This window comes from Tasmannia lanceolata, unplaced genomic scaffold (genome assembly GCF_043159265.1).
Source record: "Tasmannia lanceolata isolate RefF3 unplaced genomic scaffold, GAP_Taslan_0.1 ptg000006l, whole genome shotgun sequence".
In the NCBI taxonomy this organism is placed as follows: domain Eukaryota; kingdom Viridiplantae; phylum Streptophyta; class Magnoliopsida; order Canellales; family Winteraceae; genus Tasmannia; species Tasmannia lanceolata.
In genome coordinates this window covers 1,438,938-1,460,441 of record NW_027518683.1, presented here as the reverse complement: position 1 = coordinate 1,460,441, position 21,504 = coordinate 1,438,938, and the positions used below count along the sequence as shown (strand labels likewise).

The 21,504-nt window shown below is 38.2% G+C and overlaps 4 protein-coding genes across 8 annotated transcripts; 2 read left to right on the top strand and 2 right to left on the bottom strand.

Annotated features, from left to right (window-relative positions):
• Positions 1–501: 501 nt before the first annotated feature.
• Positions 502–9,252, top strand: LOC143879194 (FKBP-like peptidyl-prolyl cis-trans isomerase family protein). 3 transcript variants are annotated; one of them, XM_077381424.1, is made up of 9 exons: positions 502–660; positions 1,143–1,340; positions 1,878–1,912; positions 3,049–3,142; positions 3,912–3,972; positions 4,870–4,915; positions 6,093–6,163; positions 6,734–6,802; positions 9,129–9,248. In XM_077381424.1, exons 1-9 carry the CDS (start codon positions 602–604, stop codon positions 9,171–9,173), a joined length of 678 nt encoding a protein of 225 aa, XP_077237539.1. In that variant the 5' UTR covers positions 502–601; the 3' UTR covers positions 9,174–9,248. The 3 variants fall into 3 exon arrangements, with proteins under 3 accessions (XP_077237539.1, XP_077237541.1, XP_077237540.1); XM_077381426.1 differs by having other exon boundaries at positions 577–660; positions 961–1,340; positions 9,129–9,247; XM_077381425.1 differs by having other exon boundaries at positions 581–660; positions 1,159–1,340; positions 9,129–9,252.
• LOC143879193 (Got1/Sft2-like vescicle transport protein family) lies at positions 8,116–11,776 on the top strand. 3 transcript variants are annotated; one of them, XM_077381421.1, is made up of 5 exons: positions 8,289–8,309; positions 8,379–8,617; positions 10,027–10,294; positions 11,145–11,249; positions 11,496–11,776. In XM_077381421.1, exons 2-5 carry the CDS (start codon positions 8,421–8,423, stop codon positions 11,604–11,606), a joined length of 681 nt encoding a protein of 226 aa, XP_077237536.1. In that variant the 5' UTR covers positions 8,289–8,309; positions 8,379–8,420; the 3' UTR covers positions 11,607–11,776. The 3 variants fall into 3 exon arrangements, with proteins under 3 accessions (XP_077237535.1, XP_077237536.1, XP_077237537.1); XM_077381420.1 differs by having other exon boundaries at positions 8,116–8,617; XM_077381422.1 differs by lacking the exons at positions 8,289–8,309; positions 8,379–8,617 and adding an exon at positions 9,140–9,277.
• A 1,411-nt stretch (positions 11,777–13,187) lies between these two features.
• Positions 13,188–18,531, bottom strand: LOC143878194 (regulatory protein RecX family protein). The gene is made up of 6 exons (XM_077380496.1): positions 18,345–18,531; positions 17,311–17,582; positions 15,818–15,962; positions 15,151–15,243; positions 14,726–14,813; positions 13,188–14,100 (listed from the first exon to the last, which is right to left on the bottom strand). The coding sequence occupies exons 1-6, from the start codon at positions 18,416–18,418 to the stop codon at positions 13,819–13,821; spliced, it is 954 nt and encodes a 317-aa protein (XP_077236611.1). The 5' UTR covers positions 18,419–18,531; the 3' UTR covers positions 13,188–13,818.
• Positions 18,532–19,161: 630 nt separating this feature from the next.
• Positions 19,162–20,783, bottom strand: LOC143878193 (uncharacterized). The gene is made up of 2 exons (XM_077380494.1): positions 20,523–20,783; positions 19,162–20,343 (listed from the first exon to the last, which is right to left on the bottom strand). The coding sequence occupies exons 1-2, from the start codon at positions 20,544–20,546 to the stop codon at positions 19,444–19,446; spliced, it is 924 nt and encodes a 307-aa protein (XP_077236609.1). The 5' UTR covers positions 20,547–20,783; the 3' UTR covers positions 19,162–19,443.
• Between the last annotated feature and the right edge of the window lie 721 nt (positions 20,784–21,504).

Below are 21,504 nucleotides of genomic sequence, written 5' to 3'. Positions count from 1 at the left end.
CCTCACTCGAGGGTTTATCAACAAAAGCTAAGCCGTTGATTTTCTCAGTCATTAAATCTTATGCATGGATGTACGTTTGAGACGGGATCAATACCATGTGGTGGCCTCATGATGAGAATTCTACAAGATCTACGGTCCTGATTTCTCATACATGCTCCCCTACTCCTCCTTGTAGAACCCAAAAATTGCAATTTACCATGGTTGTTGTAAAAGTGACTTTTTGCAGTCTCTCTCCTATTGGTAGGATGATCCTCAGATTCCTCACTATCCGTGGGATGGGTCGTAAATTTGATGGACCTTACTACAGTAACTACAAATGAATATTCACCCTCTTTTCTTGCCCTGGCCACCCCTTGCAGTGTAAAAAGAGTAGTCATAAGTTCATAACTCATAACTCATAAGAAGGGAGGGTGGCCCGGGAAGAAAAGGCGACGAATATATCACTTCCCTTGGTTTTGCCCATGTATTGCACACTCATTGTTGTGTTATTAAGAAGACGAATGATTCTGGATCATCAAATGAGTAGACTCCTCTATTTTCTATATTCCCCCTTCTTATCCAGACCTCTCTCTCTCTCTCTCTCTCTCTCTCTCTCTGTGGCATGGAAGCTTGGTCGCCCCAAGCAGTAATTCAACTGAAATGCATCTCCCGATATCGAAAGTGAGTGCTTAAGTCCCCGTTAAAATCCTCCACCTCTCTCTCTCTCTGAAATTAGTTATGCATCTAGAACTGTTTATCTGTTTCAGTTCCATTTGGGTGGGTCTCTGTTGAGATGCAAAACTGCTAATGTTTTCCAAGGATTTTTTATTTTGAATAGTGATAAGGCATTAGTTTCTGATATCCTTTTATCTGCTTAGAGTCATCCATTTATGTATGACTATTTGTTTTTTTTTTTTTTTTTCAATGTTAAGAAACTCATTAATCAACTCGGAACTCAAATGAGTTTATTCGGATTGACAGGACTCGAAGTACCAATTGAAAACTCTGGTTCTCCAAAGTTTGGTCTAGTCTATCTGACATTAATTAAATTGGAAAGTTTTAAGTTGATTCAGCCGAGTTGAACTTGGAAATCAAGAATGATCTCCAAGTTGGAGTTCAAGTTTTTGAACATTGATACATACACAGTATTTGCCTTGAACCAGTTTTATGGACAACCAGAAATTTAAGAAGACTTGGGTTATGGAGCTTCCAAACAAATTCGCGTCCGAAACACTTTGCAGAGTATCAAGGAGGAGGTTATTATTGGAAGCTATGGGATTTACCGCTGCTGGGCTGTATGTTTATCCTGCTCTTGCTGCACCACTGACATTTCTTGAGATGAAGGAACCTGAAATGATCCGGTAATAAGACTTGAATACTTTGGCACTTTAGCTGTTTGAGCGCTTGTTTTCGACCATCCCGGTCCCCGGCCTTTGTCCTCTTTTAATAAAATGTTGCCATTCAAAAATAAAAATGCTGTTTGAACCCTTACCTGCATTTAATGCTATGCTTATATAGTTACAATGAGCATTCAAAACCTCTACTTGCTAACTCAGAACTTGGCCTAGTCGACTCCATTTTATGCCTCACCAAGTTAGTGACAAACACTAGATACTTAGCATACTTGCAAGAAACTATGGTCTGGTCCATGAAGATCTCATTTGACTAGACTGAGCCAGTGAAAAGTTTGTCTGAGTTGATTCATTTGGGCCTACCACACAATGTTCGTCTGAGTCAATTTCTGATCTTTATGTATTGGTTACAACAGATTCCGGTTTCTTCTCTTCAACATTCCAGATAAGCATACTTGAAGGAAGAAAACAGTCAAATGCTTTACAATATTTTATATTAATATCAGTTCTTTTGAACAATGCATGTTTGAAATTTGAAGCATTCAGGTCTCAGAAGCTGACCAGTGGAGTGAAAGTTCAAGGTAAATTTAATCGTATCCCATTCAATTCTTTCAAATATTTGGACTGAAACATTTAGCTTTTATTTTCATTTGCCATGTAAGGTGGAAACCTTAGTCCCTGCTTACTGTTCAGAGAGAGTAAATGACCACTTCCATGGTGAATGCATCTTAAAAAAATCCTTAATTCATTATTCCTTTCTTATTCAATGAGTTATCTTTTATTTCTCACCATTATGTCATTTTAAACCCAATCATTAGGTTTTTAATTGCTCATACTGTCATACAAAGTATTTTACTCATTTCTATAATCAATTTGATTCCCCCCATCCAACTGGAACCTAACGCCTATGAAAAGATCGCTTGAATTCAAGAAAGGGATTCTTGGATTTATCCATGGTTTGTTTCTTATCTTTAAACTTCTTTTTCTTCTTTCATTTTTGTTTTAGATCATAAAAAATAGTAATAGTAGTAATTCTGACTACTTTCACATTTAAATTGAAATATGCAACATATCTCACTATCAAGAATTTTTTATATTTACTAATTTAGATAAAGAACGAGGGTATCCATTAGAAACTTGCAAAACAAGGATTGGAATTGGTATTTTTTTGTACCTTTTCATGGATAAATTCTTTCTATTTTCACGTATAGGATTACATATTCAACATATCTCACTGTTAATAATGAACTTCTCATTATTTAGGTACTTAGAATAAAAAAAGTGAAGGGGATCAACTAGAAACTTGCTCTTATTTCATATATTTGATGCAATGAGGACAACCCAAAAATTGCAGTGTCAGACACACGGAAGTACAACTTATCATGAAAGATCTTTAGTTAAGTGTTTTTTCTAGATATGAGATTTTTACATCTGATGCCTTAGTGGAGTAATATACAGTAGAGGACCACTTGTGTGCCCGTTTTCATTTTGGAAATGATCGTCGCTATTTGTAGAAGTGAGCGATTGGACCTATACTGAAGACATGTGGACATGTCGAGTTTTCCAGAATCACAGCATGCACACTTGCCCATGTCTAAGTTGCATATGATATGACTGTCGCTTAATACTGCACTAACTCATGAATTTAAGTATTTGTTGCTTGCCTATAGCCATGAGGCTCGTCATAATTCCGTTTAGTTTCCTTTTATGTTTGAAGAGATTATTCAAGGGGAAGGAGCAGAGGCACATGAAGGAGACTTGGTTGAAGTTAATTACGTCTGCCGTCGTTCAAATGGATACTTTGTTCATAGGTGAGGCATCCACATTTCTTCTTTCTTTTCTAATGGCCCATAAGAACCAATTGAACGATCAAATAGAACAAAGCTACAGACTGGCCAACGGACTAGAGAAAATTAACCCTATGTTACCTCTCTCCATGATAGGCGTTTTTCTTTCGATTTCCTATCCACATGGTGGAATTTGTAAACATGAGTGCGAAGCAAGAGAAGAATCATTTATTCGGTTTTGTGGTTTAAGCTTGGTATCTTCCAACTAAGGTGTCACTTGCTTTATAAACTATAAAGTGTTAAAGTATAAAAGATTAAATAACACCTCCTCCAACAGCTTAAGCTTTTGGATTAATTGGTTGTTTCACGTGGTATCAGAGCAGTAGAGTAGTTACCTGGGTTCAAACCTCCTTGATATTAGCAATCCACATGCAATGGCCAACCTAAAAAAAGAGGGGCCACATGTGCCACGTGTAGGCCAACCCTAAAAAAGAGGGGCCAAACATGAGGGGGAGTGTTAAAAGTATAAAACATTAAATAATGCCTTCTCCAACAGCTTAAGCTTTTGGAGTAATTGGTTGTTTCACATAAAGTTCATAACATTGAACTTTTAAATATTTTTTACATGAATATTACTAGCACTTCCACTTTTGATCATTATCAGAACTGCTTCTCTCATGCTTTGAGTTCGTCATTCCCTTTTCTCAATTTTCTTGCCTTTTATGCAATGATTATTTTCTATAAAGAGAGGCCAGTGTCTTGATTTCTTTTCTTTTCTGTACTTCAAATGTAGCACTGTGGATCAGTTTAGCGGAGAAAGCAAGCCTGTAATACTTCCTCTGGATGAGAAGCAGGTTAGTTATTTTTGTCCCAATGCATTGAAGCCTGAACAAATGTGCTTGGCATATCTTATGTTTTGAGGACTGGCTCAATGGTATATATGGAATACCGAAGTTGTTCTCTAGCGCTCCCATTGGTAGAAACAATTGGACCCACATTATTTCAGGAGAACTGTAGAAGAACCACATCATTTGATAGGGTCTCCATCGCTTCCACCTTGTGGCAACCTAAGTCTCGTGGACTATGAGACATTTTCGTTCCCCAATTACATGGACAATGCCATCCCACTGTTCAATTTAAAGAATAGAAAAATGAGACATTTTCTTCCCCCTTTTTTTGTGAAGGAATCCCTAATTGGGATTGCTCTAGGTCCTACACTCTCCAGTTTTGGAAGCTGCTTAAGATAGATGCCTAGAAAATACTATAATAATGTTAATTACTTGATAACTCCATTAGTTAGTGAGAATAAGCTAAGTCGCTTTCGTTTGTTTTATGAACTGCAGCCCCAGTGCTCAATTCAACGAACAGAAAAATGAGACATTTTCTTCCTTTTTTTGTGAAGGAATCCCATGTTGGGATTGCTCTAGGTGCTACAATCTCCAATTTTTGAAGCTGCTTAAGATAGATAGCATAGCAAATACTATATTTATGTTAATTACTTGAGAACTCCATTAAATAGTGAGAATAAGCGGAGTAGCTTTCGTTTGTTTTATGAACATTCCCATTCTTCTCTCATGGTGAATTCATGCTCCAATAGAGCTTGTGCTCTTCCGTTTTCTCTATTTGTAGATGTGAAGCTAAGGAACTATTTTTGCATGTGTTAGAAATAATAATTCATGTTGGTTCTACTAAGACCATTCCAATAAAAAAATGTTGGTTCTACTAATTATTCCATGTGGTTCATCATGTAGATCATTCAGGGCCTAAAGGAAGTTTTGATTGGCATGAAGGTTGGAGGTAAGCTCCAAAATTCGAACTAGAAAATTCAAGGTTTTTTTTTTAAAAAAAATATTGGATATGGTTGAGGGTGTATTCTTTTAACAGAAACATTACCTGTAGCCCTTAGGCTCCTGTATTTCTCTGGTTCCTTAGCTCATATCTACCATATTGAAGAGGTTCTTTGTGAATAACTATTGCAGATACAATCATGCTTATTTCTTGATGAAACATCACCAAATAGCAGGGTGTATGCAGTTGCAAAGAGAAACCTAGATGCTATGTGTACATGCATTCTACGTGATTATGCATGGAAGTGTATATGTACCTTGGTGTGCGTTCTTGGCTGCTTAATTGTTACTGTGCAATAAAATTGCAGACTGGTTTACTGGTGGAAAACTAGGGTCTCTTTGGAAAATTAAGGGTATGTTTGTTGGACAATTTCTGGGGTTTACTAGGCATTTTAGTTGATTTTGGGGTGCCTCTATTGATTCAAACTGCTAGGAGACTACTTGCCTTTTCTCTCCCTTGTCTGTCTATATGGCATGACTTTTGTCTGTCCCCCCCCCCCCCCCATCAACCAACTTGAAAAAAAGTTCTTTGTGTGTGTGTATGTAGTAGTCTTGGGATTTAGTACTCTCTCTCTATTGGTAATGACACCCTTACTGTCTGCCCTTATTTTGATAATGACAATCCAAACCATGAATCCAGTTGACAACCAAGCAGTATTTTTTTTGGTAGGTAAGCTGGGATTGAATCCCCAACCTCTAGGTCAACGAACATAGCCTTGACCATTGAGCTAGAGGCTCAATCGCTACCAAACATGACTTACCACTACTCTACGAGGAGACTACTTCATTGCTATTACACCTGTTTACTAAAGTTCTATTTCACCACTACTCTACAAGGCAACTACGTCCAACCAACCAAGGAGAACATTTGTTGTGGGGGGGGCAGGTTTTACCAGCTGCTTCTTTTGGTACATTCCACCCAATTCTTTTATTTACGATTTTTTCATCACATGAACATATTGTAAGTAAAAGAGATGGGTAGAAAATATGAATACAAGTAGTTGGCAATATCATTCCTGTTTTTACTGGGATGAATTGAATCTTTAGATGTTTGCGAAAAAAACAGGTGCTTCTTAAAAAAATTTCTGCCTATACTACCGAGATGATGAGGCTTTCTTGGTTTGCAGGGAAGAGGAGAGCACTGATACCACCTAACGCAGGATACGTCAATGAAAACTTGGAACCTATCCCCGACGAGGTATGCCTTTCACTAATATTCCTCTGCAAGTTAGACACAGATATGATTGCCATTGTTCAGTTTCAGGTTCAGTTTGAGTGTGCAGACCAATTGCATTTTAGCTGAAATTTGAGTCTAAACTGCAATATTAACCATTAACTTTTATTGACATTTCAAAATGGGTACCACACCAAGTTCGACACTTCAATTGTAACTATAAACGCTGTAACCATGATCTACCCATCCTGGAGCTTAGTAACATAATCTATGTTCATCCTGGAGCTTAGTAACATAATCTATGTCAAAACACGGAGTACAGATCTATTTAAAATTGGGTTTTTGTTTACCTGGTCTTTAGGAGCTTTTTATGCTCCTCTCACTCCCACCTCACTCCCACGCTCTCAAGTCTCTCCCTCTCCCACCCATCTCTCACAACTAGCCCCACAAATATTCCATGGAATATTTTTTCTTGATTGCCAAACATGGCCCAAGTCTCCATCATTTCTGTATCATATAATATGAAAGCTAGAAAAAAATTATGAAATTATCTATTATCGACATTGTTAATAAGCACTGTGCTCGCTGTTGCAGTTTGGACCCCGGCGGAGTCTTCTGTCTCATGCAAATGAGCCATTGGTGTTCGAGGTGCAGCTCTTGAAGGTACTATAGTTATCAGTGTGCTCTACCAAGCATTCCTTTTGTTGAATGTCAGAGATGGTCTGGATTGGTGCATGCTCTTTTCTTTTTTCTCTCTTTGATTGTGTTCCAGATTGAAGAGTTTATGCAAATAAATGTATGTTTAAAGATGTCTGGAGCTATTTATCCTTGTCTAACTCTGATTATGAAATCAAATTAAACATTGGTACACTTCTGTTTGGTTGCACAAAAGCCAGGCTAGCTTAGGGGTTTTGCTTGATTTTTGGGTGTAACACCATCAAAACCCTTTGTTTGGTTGCCAATATAGCATTGAAATCCTAGAACACTAACATGACATGTCAGGAAATTCCCAACAAAATCCAAGCAAAAAACCACAAGGCTTGTCTCCTCCCTGTTGACTACTTACACCACTACTCTACGAGGTAACTACCTGCAAAAGGAAACTTGTAATTGGCAAAGAACTAGTGTCTAAATATTACCTGATGTGCCTTGTCCAATGCATAATATGATGAGATTCCTCTCTATTTCATGATAGATGCTGATCACCCACAAACTAAGCCCTAGGATTGCCCATGGCCTCAAATCTTCTCTAGTAGGACAACAGTAATGTCTGTAAAACAAAGTGAGTAGTGTCATTATTAAATTAAGTGCGGATATCAGTCCCTTAAATAAATGGTGAGAAGTTACTAATACTCTTTTTAATAGCTCATGAAAGGAATCTGAGCGGCTATGCCTATGAAGGACATGTGGGGCCCTGTTCAATGATCCAACTCCCATCATAGAGAGAGGATAAAATGTTGTGCCAATCAAATAATCATATAAAGGATTTTTTCGGATTGAATATGAACCGTTCGATACTGTTATTTTTACCTTTGGATATGTAGGGCCACTAATCAAATTGTTAGGATGATGCAATTTAAGGGTCGTTGGTCATTTTTTTGGGCCCACTGGATGGACATTTCTGATTTACCTCCATGTTGAGGATAGAAACCAACCACCTATATAAGGTGGTCAATCCAATTTTTGAATGGTCACCCGTTGACATGGCCCCCCACCAGAAAATTTAACGGCTAGGATTAACTGACAATGGATTTTTTTTCATTGGCCCACATTTAGTGGGGCATGTTGAATGATGAAATGGCTATGATTAATAATCTCTTACTGTGTGCCCCAATGGAGAAATCAATGACCAGGATTTTCTGCTAGGTGAGATTTTCGGATACTTGCTCACTTTAAATCAGAAGTGGGTTCCACTGAAAACACTGAGATCCACATACAGGACCCACACTTTTGTGAAAACATCATCTTGTAGGTGCCGGGCTCACTCACTGTAAGCCATTAATTTCCCTTATAGGACTCAACCGGCACCTCTACTGTGTCGTCTCGCCCAGACGCCCTACGGGGTTGCACACGCTAACATCGCCAATGACTCTTGCGCATTTTAGCAATTCCCTACAGATACTTACGAGTTACGACACCACCGCCTACAAATTCCAGGGAAGAGCAGCTAATATAGCTGATAACTTTTAAATTCCGAAAAACCTACGCCTTTAGCCAAATCTTGGGTTCGGAACAGCTATAAAAAGTAACGTTTATTTGCTCCCCAATCTCTCCACAAATCATGCAGAAAACTGCAGAAGCGTGGTTTACAGGGGCACCTACCAGGGATGATCAACAGAAGTCTTCTTCTCTCCTCTCCGATTGGAATTCATACGCCGCTTCAAAATCAGCCGATGATGCCCAATCTTCGAGTCTAGGGTTCGATCTAGAAGCTGCTGTGAGAACAGCAAATGACAAGGTCACCGGAACTTTCAATGTGTAAGCTCTAACCACTTGAAATCTTCTTTCTGATTGATCTAGGGTTTTCATTTCTCGCGTTTTAGTCTGATTATAGGGCGGAAATTCTATTGAAGCTTCAACTATTGATCTGAAATTCCATTTAGGGTTTAGATATGAGTTTTTGTCAGGCATCTGGTTCTGTTGCGTTTTACAGTTTTGAAAACTAAATACGTGCTTGTTAGAAGGTCTTCTAACAGTGCTTGATGGTTTCCTTTCTTTGGGCTTCGGATCCTCTATGGGTTTCAATTTGAATATAATGGTGTGTTAACTATCATTGTTTCTTTCTATTAATCTGGTTTCTCGAAATTTAAGATAATTTGGTACTTGTGGATTTAGGGATCATGGATTTCTTTTGCCTTGTTGGGTTTGCTTATTTGTGTTGTGTTGTCTTCAAAATTATTGGAATTTTAAATTTTGAATGCTAATTGTATGGTCGTATAGCATTTCTGTTTTCTCTCATTTTCTTGCTTGATATTGGCAATTTGACTAGAAAGCGCTGATCTTGCTTAGAAGAGCGGTCCAGCAAAAAGCTTGAACAGTAGATTGAGTGACAAGGATATGAACTTTACTGTCATTCGTATCCCTAGAAGCGCTGCTTCGAGAGACTCCATTTATCTTCGGCAGTCTTTACCCTCCAATGTACATCTTTATTCATCTTATTATTAATCTACATTATCAAGTAAACAGAACATTCCCCTTAATAGGCACAAGGGATTGAGAAGAATAACATGGGTGTTGTTTCAAAGAGAAAACATCAGAGAATAAGATTCAATGAAACATATTTTTGTACTACTTTATTCCACTTTTATCCTATATAGTAGCTCAGGCCTAATTGGAAGTCCACTTGTGCCCAACATCTATTTTATGACACTTTCCTATTTTGATGCAGACCTAAATATCTCTTCATTATAATACCTTCTTAAACTTAAAATCTAAACAGAAACACAACTCCAGAAAAACAGGGTTTATGGTTTGACTAATTTCCAACTTCTAAAACCCTACAACACTTACACCTAAAGTCAAATAAAAATCATAGAACAACCTTCCCTTTCCCCAGTTCAACCAAAGATTGTGTCCCTCCATGCTTACATCAGCAAAGTACTTTGCTGACTTGTTTCTGACTTTGACCTTGGACTGCACCAGTGCATCCTTAGTATATTGTGGCCATCTTGTCCATTATGTGTTATTATTCTATCAAGAGAAGTTCCCTTCAGATCAATAATAATTTTCCATTAATAAAATGGTCCCAAGAACTCCCATCACTGATGTGAAAGTTCACACCATTTATGAGTTATGAAGCTTGGCTTGTATATTTATTGCTAAATTTTATATCTTTTCCCATTTTTCTACTGACTAAATTTGCTATCTGTTTGTTTGGTATTTGATAGGGTTTCAAAAGGAGTGCAGGAATTACCAGGGAACTTGCAATCAGCTACTAGCAATGTTCCTTCTGGAAAATCTCTCATGTACTTTGGCCTGCTATTTGCCACTGGCATTTTCTTCATTTTCATTGCATTCACCATGTTCCTTCCTGTGATGGTGCTGCTGCCTCAAAAATTTGCTATCTGTTTTACCCTTGGTTGTGTCTTTATCATTGGATCGTTCTTTGCACTCAAAGGTCCAAAGAATCAGCTTGTGCACATGTCATCAAAAGAGGTATCTCAGCCCCTTCTTAGTTGATTATTTTTATATCATCTTTTGAATCAAACATCTTAACAGATGCACAACAGATGCTTCTTTATTGTGATATTTTTTTATCGCACACAGAATATACTATGATTGATGAAATATTATTGCATTAATAGATTTATTGTGCATGTTCATTGGTAGAAAATTTCGCCTAACTTTTCTCTCTCCTGCAATATATAATATTTTCTGTGATAAAAGTATATTTAATTGTGCCTCCAATCAGGCTCCCATAAATAAGATGAAGCTTCCTGTAATTTGGTTGCTTCAAACTTTCTGAACATCAGTTATTGAATTTAATTCTTTGGACACGACTAATGAAATTGACTTGGCTCTCTTACCATGCTTGTCATTCAGGAGTGTGATGAAAATCATGAAATAGTAAATAAGTAGTTGATTTGATTAGTTGCTTCTAATTATTTTCTTACCACCACAAATACAGTAGAAGAGCTAAAATAGCTGACAACTTTTGAAATATCAGAAGATATGTTAGGAATTATAAATTGTACATGATTTATTGTTGACTATCTGGAATGTGTAATAGCTTATATTTGAATTTCCTCAGTCCTAGTTTGTTCCTGTTTCTGTTTTTCCCTTGCATAAACACAAGCACAGTGCATACAGAAATAGTCTTGACAAGTAGGCACTGGAAAACCGAGCACTTTTTAAAAATAAAATAAAATAAAAATTTTCAGTTACTACCATCTCAAAAAAAAATAAAAATAAAAATAAATTACAGTTACTTTAGTTAACATGAACTAACTAGATGCTTTCACCACCTTGATTTCTTGTATGATATCTCTGTTTGTGCTTTTGGCAGAGGCTTCCCTTCACACTTGGATTTATTGGCACCATGGTGGGTACCATCTATGTGTCCATGGTGCTTCACAGTTACATTCTCTCTGTGCTATTCTCTGCATTGCAGGTATCAAAATTCCTGTTTTTCACATATCTTTTTTAATTCCTTTCAAACTCTATTGTTTCTATATCATTTAAACTATCATATTGCCTGTTTTCTTTAATGGAGAACAAGCGGGTGAGCCAGACTTATTCTTCTCTCTCCCTCTCTTAGTTTCTCTCATACACAAACGTGCTATATACTAATAAGGATGCTACAAGTTTGATTCTAATTTAAAATTTGACAAGAAAAATTATCGTTCTATCGTTCCAGGTCCTTGCACTTTCATACTATGCTGTTTCGTACTTCCCCGGAGGATCAGCTGGTCTAAAATTCCTTTCTTCAACTCTTACATCTTCAATACTGAAATGCTTTGGCAGGTGACATTGATGTCTATTTTTTTCCCTTCATCTTTCCCCTTCTTACCCCACAGGTAATCCATAGGAGATTTTGAAGATTGTGAGATACTTCTTTTTTTTTTTGAATGGTAAGGTTGGGAAATACTTTCTGCTTGTAAAAGCAGTCTGATTTATGTATATAGATTTTTGGTGCTTCTTTGTTCTTTTCTGGTTTGCTACTACTTTAGGAAGGAGAAATGGAAACATAAGGTCCTTGCAATTAAAATCTACTCATATATTTCTAAAGGGAGAAATAAGAGCAGGCGAAAATATACTTGGGTATCAGTGATGATCTAAACCGTTCTTCCATCACTCCCCACTGTTGGACGCAGGGGCGGAGCCACGTATGGAATAAGCGAGGGGGGCAGCCTTCCCCCTATGAGTTGAAAAAAAAAAAAAAACAATAAAGTACATTTTTTAAAAGATTTGGAAAAGCTTTTCTATGCTTTGCATTCTCCCCTCTAAATGGATAAAATTAACATTTTCCCTGAGAGTGTTTCACAAGGATAAATTCACCACTTTAACGTTTACCTTTGAAACTTAACGGAACTTCACACCAAGAAAAGGGAAATGTTACCCGCACTACAGTATTTTGACGAGGGCACTCCTCACTTTATTAAAAGTACGGTATCCTAACCCTCCAATATATATAGATTGGAGGGTTAAGAGGGTTAGATCAACCTATGGAAATAATTTTTGGGGCACAAACTATTTAGGCTGTGGCCCATCTAATGGACGGTTTGGATCATCGGGTGGTGTGGGCCAAACTGTACTTTTAATAAAGTGAGGAGTGCCCTCATCAAAATACAGTAGTGCGGATAACATTTCCAGAACTCATACAGTAGTGAGGAAAACATCTGCCGTTAAACGCCGTACAGGAGGACAACTCACACACCCTAACGTTTTAGGTTAAGGGGGTCGATCTATCACTCCCCTAATTTAACCCTGATGAAGCTAGATCTGCCAGAACCATATTAAATTGCAAATGTCTCTATTTAAATCATTAAGACTAGAAAGCAACAGTGGCAAGGACAGAAGAAGGGTTGCAACTTGAGTAGGGCTCAACCCGATTTTAGCTCGGGTTGGATTAGCATTTCCTCAGGTTGGGTTGGGCCGAGTCAGGATTGGGAAAACCCTGCCTTATTTAATTTCGGGTTGGATTAGGGTTGAGGCCTTAGGCAATGTGCCCTGACTCCATTCTCTAATTTTTTTTCCAGTTTTTGCCCTGGGAAAACCAGAACCCAACTTGACCTACCCCAACTCAACCCGGTCCAATTTGGGGAAATAAGGTTAGACGGTCGGGTTAGGGTTGAGAGTTATGGTTGACCCTCCTCGACCCAAGGGTCAGAACCTGGGTTTGGAGTAGGGTTCAGGGAATGCTACCTCGAGTCAGGCCAGGGTTGGTATCAACCCAACCCGAGTTGCAACCCTTGTCCATTGATTTGGACTGTCCATCAAGTGGGGCTCAATGGTGGACGCATCCCCCATACAACAATCTCTTAAAAGCGGACAATTCAAACCATACGAACTTGTGTGAAAACAACGGTTAAAGAGGCAAGGGTTCCTGTATCCAAACAAAGGGACTCTTAATTAATATTGTTTCTTACTGATTGAGAATGAGAATCAGTGAATCTTTTCTGCCGTTACAGCTATAAAGCTCAAATGGCCTATTGCTCCACAAAAAAAATCAAAAACTAATCTAAAGCATAGGAAAACCCCTCATGAATATAGCTGCCTTTAGTTTGAAATACATACAGATACCCTTTGTAGCACAGAAACTGCTGCTCTAATAAATTCTAGAGGGAGCAAACAAAACTAGCTTACAAGAATATTAGAGCTTCTGGGGGATGAGAAGGGGCCCTTTTAGCATTAAAGAACTGGAGGGAGGAAAAAGGGGCCAGTTTAGAAATCTATATGACCCACGGAAATTGTGGTCTGGCCACTGACATTGGTGCAATGAAAGGATCCCATATCATCTTCAAGTGTGCATACCTCGAGTGATAGCCCAAGTTGACAAGACCTACATTCAGCGATAAATCTGAGAAGTGATTGCCCAGGTTGACGAGCCCTATGTTCACTGATTGATCCCGAGTCACAGACGAATCAAATATTTGAGGCCGCAGATGACCATTAATCTCAAGTTTGGAGGTCTTTGGTCCCTAGCTGGGTTTGTTGAGGACCTCCAGTGTTCATGCTTCCTAGGGCAGATACTGAGACTGCAGCTTCTTCAGGATAAAGTTAGTGACACCCCAATTGAATCCACGGTACTGGAGCCACCTCACAATCCTTGACTTACGAGTCTCAAGAGAAACGTCTTGGCCTCGTAGCCATTGTTTCAAGGCCTGTGCAAAGAGATGATCCATTGAAACCTTTGACATGCCTAGACTGGTATCTTGATCGCCCCCAGAGTCACCATCTTCAAACACCTGCTTCAGTGCCTTCTCTACTACTGCTTCACTCACCCCCTTACGGACTAATGCCTGATACAACAATGGCCCACCTATTGGTACAAAGCATTGATGCAACAATAATTGGGGAACAATCCAAAAGTAATACTATGATAGATTCCTAAATTTAACATTCTGAATCATTTGGAAGGAGATGATATAGTTCAGCAGTCAATTGCCACTAACCAATGGGCCACAGAGTAAAACTACAGTTAAATATTGAACAAGATGTCCTTTGTATATTTTCATTTTGTCATTCAAAGAGAACATATTAATCATAACCAGTGGACGAGATGGAGAATCGAATAATAAATGTTTCTACTATCAGATTATAAATCAATATTTTACCTGTTTCACTCTGGAATAACTGCTTTTTGATTTACCCTATAGTCTAACAAGGATAAAATTTCTTATTTAGCATATTAGATTTCTATAATCACTCAAACCTATTACCAAGCTCATAAATATTGCAAACTAAGATAACACAATACTAGTCCTAAATTAAAAGCAAACTAGGGAAGAGCCTGCTCATGTAGTGTATACAGGTATGAATAATGACACCGTAAAATACAAACCTTTTTTTTTTTTTTTTGAATCGACTATAAAATATAAACCTTGTACAACAAAGAAAACACAGATCATACAGGGGAGCACTCACTTGCTTGATTCGCCTTGGCCCCCAACTCAAGGAAGACCATCTGGACCGTGAAAATGATTCCGCATATAAGTAATCGTTAATCAACCCCCTACATGAAACCAAAAAGGTCAAATCCTTCCATCCCTGTGCACGAGAACATACATATGTCCATGTGCATGTGAATTTTGAAGTGTGCTTTTATTGTCATAGACTCATAGGCTCATAGCCACCAGGGAGGGAACTTGTAGAAATATCACTATGAATTTAGAAGCATGTATTTGTTGTAGAAGGGACCCTATAAATATTCGTAAGTGATTGTAAGTGAATAGGATATCCTATCCACCGGCAAGCATCCAAAACTACTGATAATTTTCAGAACACCTATGCAGAAAAAAATGCTTAGTTGGATAATCTAAGACTAAGAAAGCTGAGAAATAAATACACACCTCTCCTGAAAGTCAGTTATTATTGTGCCAATTATGTCAAGAGGAAACTTCTTCCCATGCAGTTTCTTTTGCAGCTCAACAGCTGTAAATGCTCTGCAGGGAGAAAGCATTGTTCAAAAACTAATATAGGACAGTAAATGAGAACTATAATATGAGATTTAAAAATAACACCTATATGACGACATATAACTAACAGGTACACAAAAAAAATTCTCAATATTAAGAGCAAAACTTTCTAATTGCTTATGAGCTTCAACGTCAAAATTTCTCATCCACTACATAAATGAAATAAAATTATCTAAAGTTTAGGATTGAGAAACGAGAACAAAAACAAGTTGGACGATTAGTGGGCATCTACAATATCGACTAGATTTTCAATTTCTCATGAGAATATCACAAGACTTTGGTGAAGAAGAAAAACATAAAAATTATCATGAGAAATCTAAAAAAATAACACAAGAACATGATGACTATCGTGAGATTTTGGTAACACATTTTCTCCATAGAACAAAGACCAAAATATACCAACTAAAAATGATAAGTTCGGGAAGATGCTAAGGATCATAATGAGGCTTTTTAAATGAGCAAATAAGCATATAAAAAGGAGCAAAAAATAAGACTTTAAGATTAAAATAACACACAAGCTACACAGTGAATATGCTCCAACCTGGTTGAAAGTGCTTCAATTGCCGTACTTTCAGCATCCTGCTTAGATTTATTGGTGCATGCTGCATTCGTTTCACATGACTCATTCTCATTGGAGATATGGAATGCACCATTAAGCTGCTCAGACTCTTCCAGGAAAGCATGGTCTGCAACCAACAAATTGTTAGTCTTTTTTTTTAATGGCAACAGTTAAGTGTCTTTTTCCAACTCAAATTCTGTGGGATAGCCGAATATATGATTGGGTTCACGGTATGAAGAACAATAGCCAAGAGAAGAAGCGATAATTAAAGAATGTAACATGAAGAGGTTGTGACTTTCACCAATACCCAAAAGGTCTTAAAGACTTGCTCCCACTTAGATTCTCATAATACAGTGTGAGGCCTATTTAAAACCGCCATAACTCAAAAAACTAAAGCTATTTTGATGTAAAAAGAGTAACAGACCGTATTAACCCCCATAACTTAAAAAGCCTTAAATAACACACTAAAAACTAAATAAAACTCTTTTAACATGAACAATGAGTCCCATCTAAAATCTTTGATTCTTCATGGCATCTTGGATGGTCCCCCATCAACTGGTCTTGGGCATACCAGACATCATAGGTAGGATTGTATTCCTACTATGGCGAAAGAGCAGTGATAGAAGAACTAATTGTGGTGACTCCTTCGGTCTTCCCTTCAGTCTTTTCTACTTTTATGAGGTCATTGTGAAGAAAGTTACGTCCCTCCAAACTACCAAGAAGTCGATGAGATCGAAGAAAAATGAGCATTTGACCCTTCCAAAGAAGAAAGTTGTCACGAATTAAGAGAACATGGGAATGGGATAGGAGAATGACAAGTTTGTAGGGCATGAGAGTGAAAGGTCGAAGCAGGGGTGAAATAAAGGGTGGATCAAAAGTATGAAAATGGTGTCCAAATAAAGAGGGAAGTGAAGGAAATCCAAAGCAAGGGGTGGGTAAGCAAGGCTGGATTTGAGAGATCTGATCAGAAGTTTAGGATTGGATTTTGAGAATTTCATAGGGTTTGGAGAGAAATTCTGTGGGTTTGTTTTGTTTGGAAGAGAAGGGTTCTAACATGCACCTATTTTAAGTTGTGTTCTAAAATGCACCAACTTAATACATGTCAAACGTTCACCTCGCTTAAGTGATGCTTAAGTTAGCAAGCAAGAAAGAAATTCATGGGGTTTAAGGAGGAGGAAACCCTAGTTTTTGTGGGTGTGAAGAAAACCCCTATGATTTTGAACTTTATTAATCAAAAGATGAAGCATTATATCATGAATTTATGATAACATCACAAAAAAATATGTATTCCTGATCCACTTCAAATCACGATAAATTGAAATTATGGAACATAATTGCCACATAAAGCAAAGCTGCACAATTATGTTTATGAACTCACCTTTCAAGAAAAAATTATGTTTATGAACTCTTTTTCATTTACCGTCTTAATTAACATTGCACTTGGTAGTAGAGATGCAGTGGCCACAGGATCATACCAGTTTCAGCACCAGAACTTGTCTTGGCGCGGAAAAATTGACTTTGAGATCTGTCAACTGAACTTTGTATTTCCTTGGTAACTCTTTTGTCCTCTAGAACTCCACTTTTCAACGAACCTGAATCTAAAGTACCATCAATTCTTTTTTGCTCAGAACTCTTCATTAGTGGAACAGTTCGATTTCCTTTGCTCTGGGAATGCTTAGGAATGTACCTAACAGGACCAGATGAGTGGGAAGCAGAACAAAAGTTGATAGTGGTGGCTCTCTTCACCCTAAATGTGAAAGACAAAAAGAGAGAAAGTGATATATTATTAACTACACGGGTGGTGGCCTTCAGGAAGTCAAAATAACTAAAACAGAAAAAGATGAGTGCTGAAAGAAAATCCATGTTATTAAACTTTAAATGGGAGTAGAACAATTAAATGATGTATTGATTAGTATAATAATGTGACTATAAAGGTGAAGAAGGAAAACACTTTTGACTAGCCTAGTTTTCAAAAGGTACTCCACTGTTTATTACAGAGCAATAAGCCAATAACATCTGTGACTACGGCTTGGAGCCTTAAACCTTATAACTCTATCATGGCCCAACCATGGTTGTTAGAGATCAACACTGCCTCTTGTAGGCTCATCATCTACTCTTCTACAAGCTTCTGGAAGCGAGTTTATTTTGATGTTGGACATGGGATATGCAGTGTGTTGCTCTTTCTGAAATGACCCATTATTTTGTAAGTCATCAATTAGGTGCATGTTATTGTGGTGAGAATATGGTAACCCTAGAATTTCAAGTTCAATCCAAAGGCAAAGACTCAGTTACCCCAATTGCAACATGTAGTTGATCCTAGGCAAGAAAGAATTTCTGAGTATGCAGACGAGATTTTTCCCACAAATTTTCAGAATCTAAACCTAATTCTCAAAAGACTCCATCGCCTTTTTTTTCCTTCAGTAATTGAAGATGCAAATCGAAATGCAGTGAGATTAAAAACTAATAGTAACGAGAAATCGAAAAGGGGGGTTAGAAGGAGAGTGGTTACCATGGAATTAGGAGGCCACGAGAGCGAAGCTCGATTGAGATTTGAGTGCTCAGATTTCCTGCAAAAATACCCATTCCTTTTTTCCCCTGTGGCGAGGAGTGGAAACAGAGCGGTAAAATGATGCAAATTTGAGAACGTTATTAGGGTTCACATGCGACTATGTTAGATGCTCCTAAGGCCAGACCTTGTGGGACATAACTATGTAACATAGTTATGTTTAGACCGCACCTGTCCCAATATTATTATTATTAATGGCTTGGAGAAAACCTTTTTCATTAGGCCCTGTTTGGATCGTAGTTGTAAAACTCTCCTGTCCGAGTCGATTCCTTTTTAACCTCAACGTGTCTTTATCCGAGTCCGTATTTTGCCCTACAAAGTTAATCGAAACTCATTTGACTCTTCTAAGTTATGATCGTGTCAACTCAGTACTCAGCCACATGAACATAGTACTGCGTCGTGCCGAGTTAACTAGAATTTTCTTTGGTCACGTTTTGATCTGCATTTGCGTTTTGAAACCCGGGCTTGGATTGCGTGGATTTTGTGGAGAAGCTTGTAAAGAAAAAATATTTCTAAAATTTCCTACCTTTTATCTAGACAAATAGAGAATTTGAAACAACCCTATTCATTTTTTGTTTTAAAGAGAGAGGGAGGGAAGAGGAGAGAGTGTGGTAGTAAGAAGGGCAGACCATAGAACAGTGTAATATTCATCCAAATCCATAAAGTAGCGTAGCTTGATGATTTGAATTGGGAGGAGAGAATCTGCTTCAATCCATAGAAGAGTGTAATTTTCATCCAAACCCATCTTGATTGACAACCATTGAAAGAGATGTAAATGCCCATGACAAATTAACAATAATCCAGTCACCAAATCTGTATATAAAAATATAGTTCCACAATAACAGAAGGATCAACCCAGTAACACTGTACATGCTGCTGTGGAGTTCCAAATATTGAAACTTAGGCTTTGGGAGTACAAATATTACCCTCATTTTTTACTTAAAAATGGTCCTAAAATTTGCTTTATGCCCATTTTATGTCGCAAGAATCACATCTTTATGTTTGATTCTGCCAATCCATGGATAATTCACCCAATCTGGAGTCACTCCACCTTCCATGCATACAAAAACAGGCAAAATTCTGATACCGGCTGCGCACGACTTTGAACTGAGTAATAACCGCTCTCACCCTCAGCACCACCAGCACTACCATCTCTATCATCATCAGACCCATAATCCAGTGCACCCGGCTTGAATATGAACACTGCGTGACCCGAGCCAGGGCTACCGAACAACCAATCGTGAACGTCCCAAAAGACTTGCACCGGCGCCCGGTTCACTAGCACTGTCTCATTCCCTCTAAATTTCCACTGCAAGTTTGTCACATGGATTAACACAATCCCATCTATGCTAATCCACATTTCAGGATCTTTACACCCTGAAATTGAATGCTCAACTACAATATCATGTTCTTTTCTCCTTTCATCAAATTTGGCTCTAGTACAATAGCACTTTTTACCAAAGACATTTTCTCTCTTGGTCATTAATGTAGCATCTATTAAGGAGGGTCTTGACTTGGTTCTCCTATAAGCTTCCTTCTTACAATCCCCTAACAATAACACCACCTCTTCGTCACAGACAACGGCCACGTAGTAGTCACCGGAGGGTTCGGACCCGTCGGAGAGTTTCGCCGACCGGAGATCCCAGAAGACATCGACGCGGGTCCCATCAACCTCGAAGGACTTGAACCCTTTCTTGCTCCAAAAATGCCAGGGCTTAAGGTCAATTTTGCAAGTGTAGTGGTTTTCGCTATTTGGGTTTTCGACCATGATGGAGAGGGAATGGTTAATGAGGTTCTTGGACCAAATTACGGTCACATTGCGGCATAGGCCAGCAAGTTTGGTTTGGTAGACACACGCAACAGTGCATTGGCCTGACTTGTTTCCTATGGTGTCTTCTGTCAATTTCTCGCCGGAGAAACACGACGGTGTTGCCAGAGAATCCTGCATTGATTGGATTTGCGATGATCGGATCAATCGGTAATGAGATCAATTCGCCAATCCTTGAAATGCGATTTCTTTCATTATGCAAATGATGGTCATTTATGACTACCCAGCACTGCTGGAGGCAAAAATCATATTTTCTTCGGCAAACATGAGATGAAGGATGGATTATGTATTACCTCAGCTTGGAGAATTTTGTTCATATTCAGGTGGATTTCTCGTAGATCATCCTTGTAGTGGTAAATTACGAAACAGACATGAAAAACATGTAAGAATTTGCCTGGGAATTTGGAATCATGGTTAATTTAGTTGAGAAAACGAATCACTTATCGGAAATCGGATGAGAAATGGACCTAATTCAGGCGAGATGTCTTCATTGGAAAGGAAGTTTTGAAGGGCCTCTTTGTAGAGAGAGAAAAAAATGGTATAGAAGCTGTCAAAATTGGCATCCGAAACCAAAGGTGGAGCAAGGGAAAAGTCGTTAGGATTTACCAAAGCTATTCCCTAGATTTCAAACGGCCTGAACGTTTTTTGGCTAATATTTTCAAATTCCCGAAATACCCCCATGAAAAAATTCATTTGTATTTGGCTATTTCTAGAAGGAAAATGATATTGCCAGCCCCCTTTTCCTGCATTTCCTCCCCTCTAGTTTGATTTTTCTAGAATTTCTGAAAAGATCCAAAATGACAAACAAAAGGGCGTGGAAATGGTGAATAAGGGTGAGAATGTTTAAGATAAAATTAGGGTAAAATGGGGTGTGGCCAAGTCATTTGGCAGTGCAAGCCACTGCAAGGTGTCTTTGCCTGCTGACTGTTGTTTCCTTTTTTAGGGGATTTTGGTTATTCAAGAAACACTTACTCGTGACAAAGTTGAAGGGGTCAAAATATTGTTAGGAGTTTTGGAATTTTGGGCTAGAGGGATCAGGGGCTAAAGGGACTTTTTTTTTTATATAGAATTATTTTTAGTAAATGAGAAATCAAGCCCTCTTTTGAAGCTATTAATTATATCATTTCTAAACCTATTATAACTATATTTGCACCAAAATCGGCTCTCAAAATGACATGGCCATCTATCTTCAGGTACAGCAGCTAGGATAGATAGACTTATCTCTCCTTCCTCCCGTTAAGAAGATCATCTGATGTTCGGGATTTTTAGGGTACA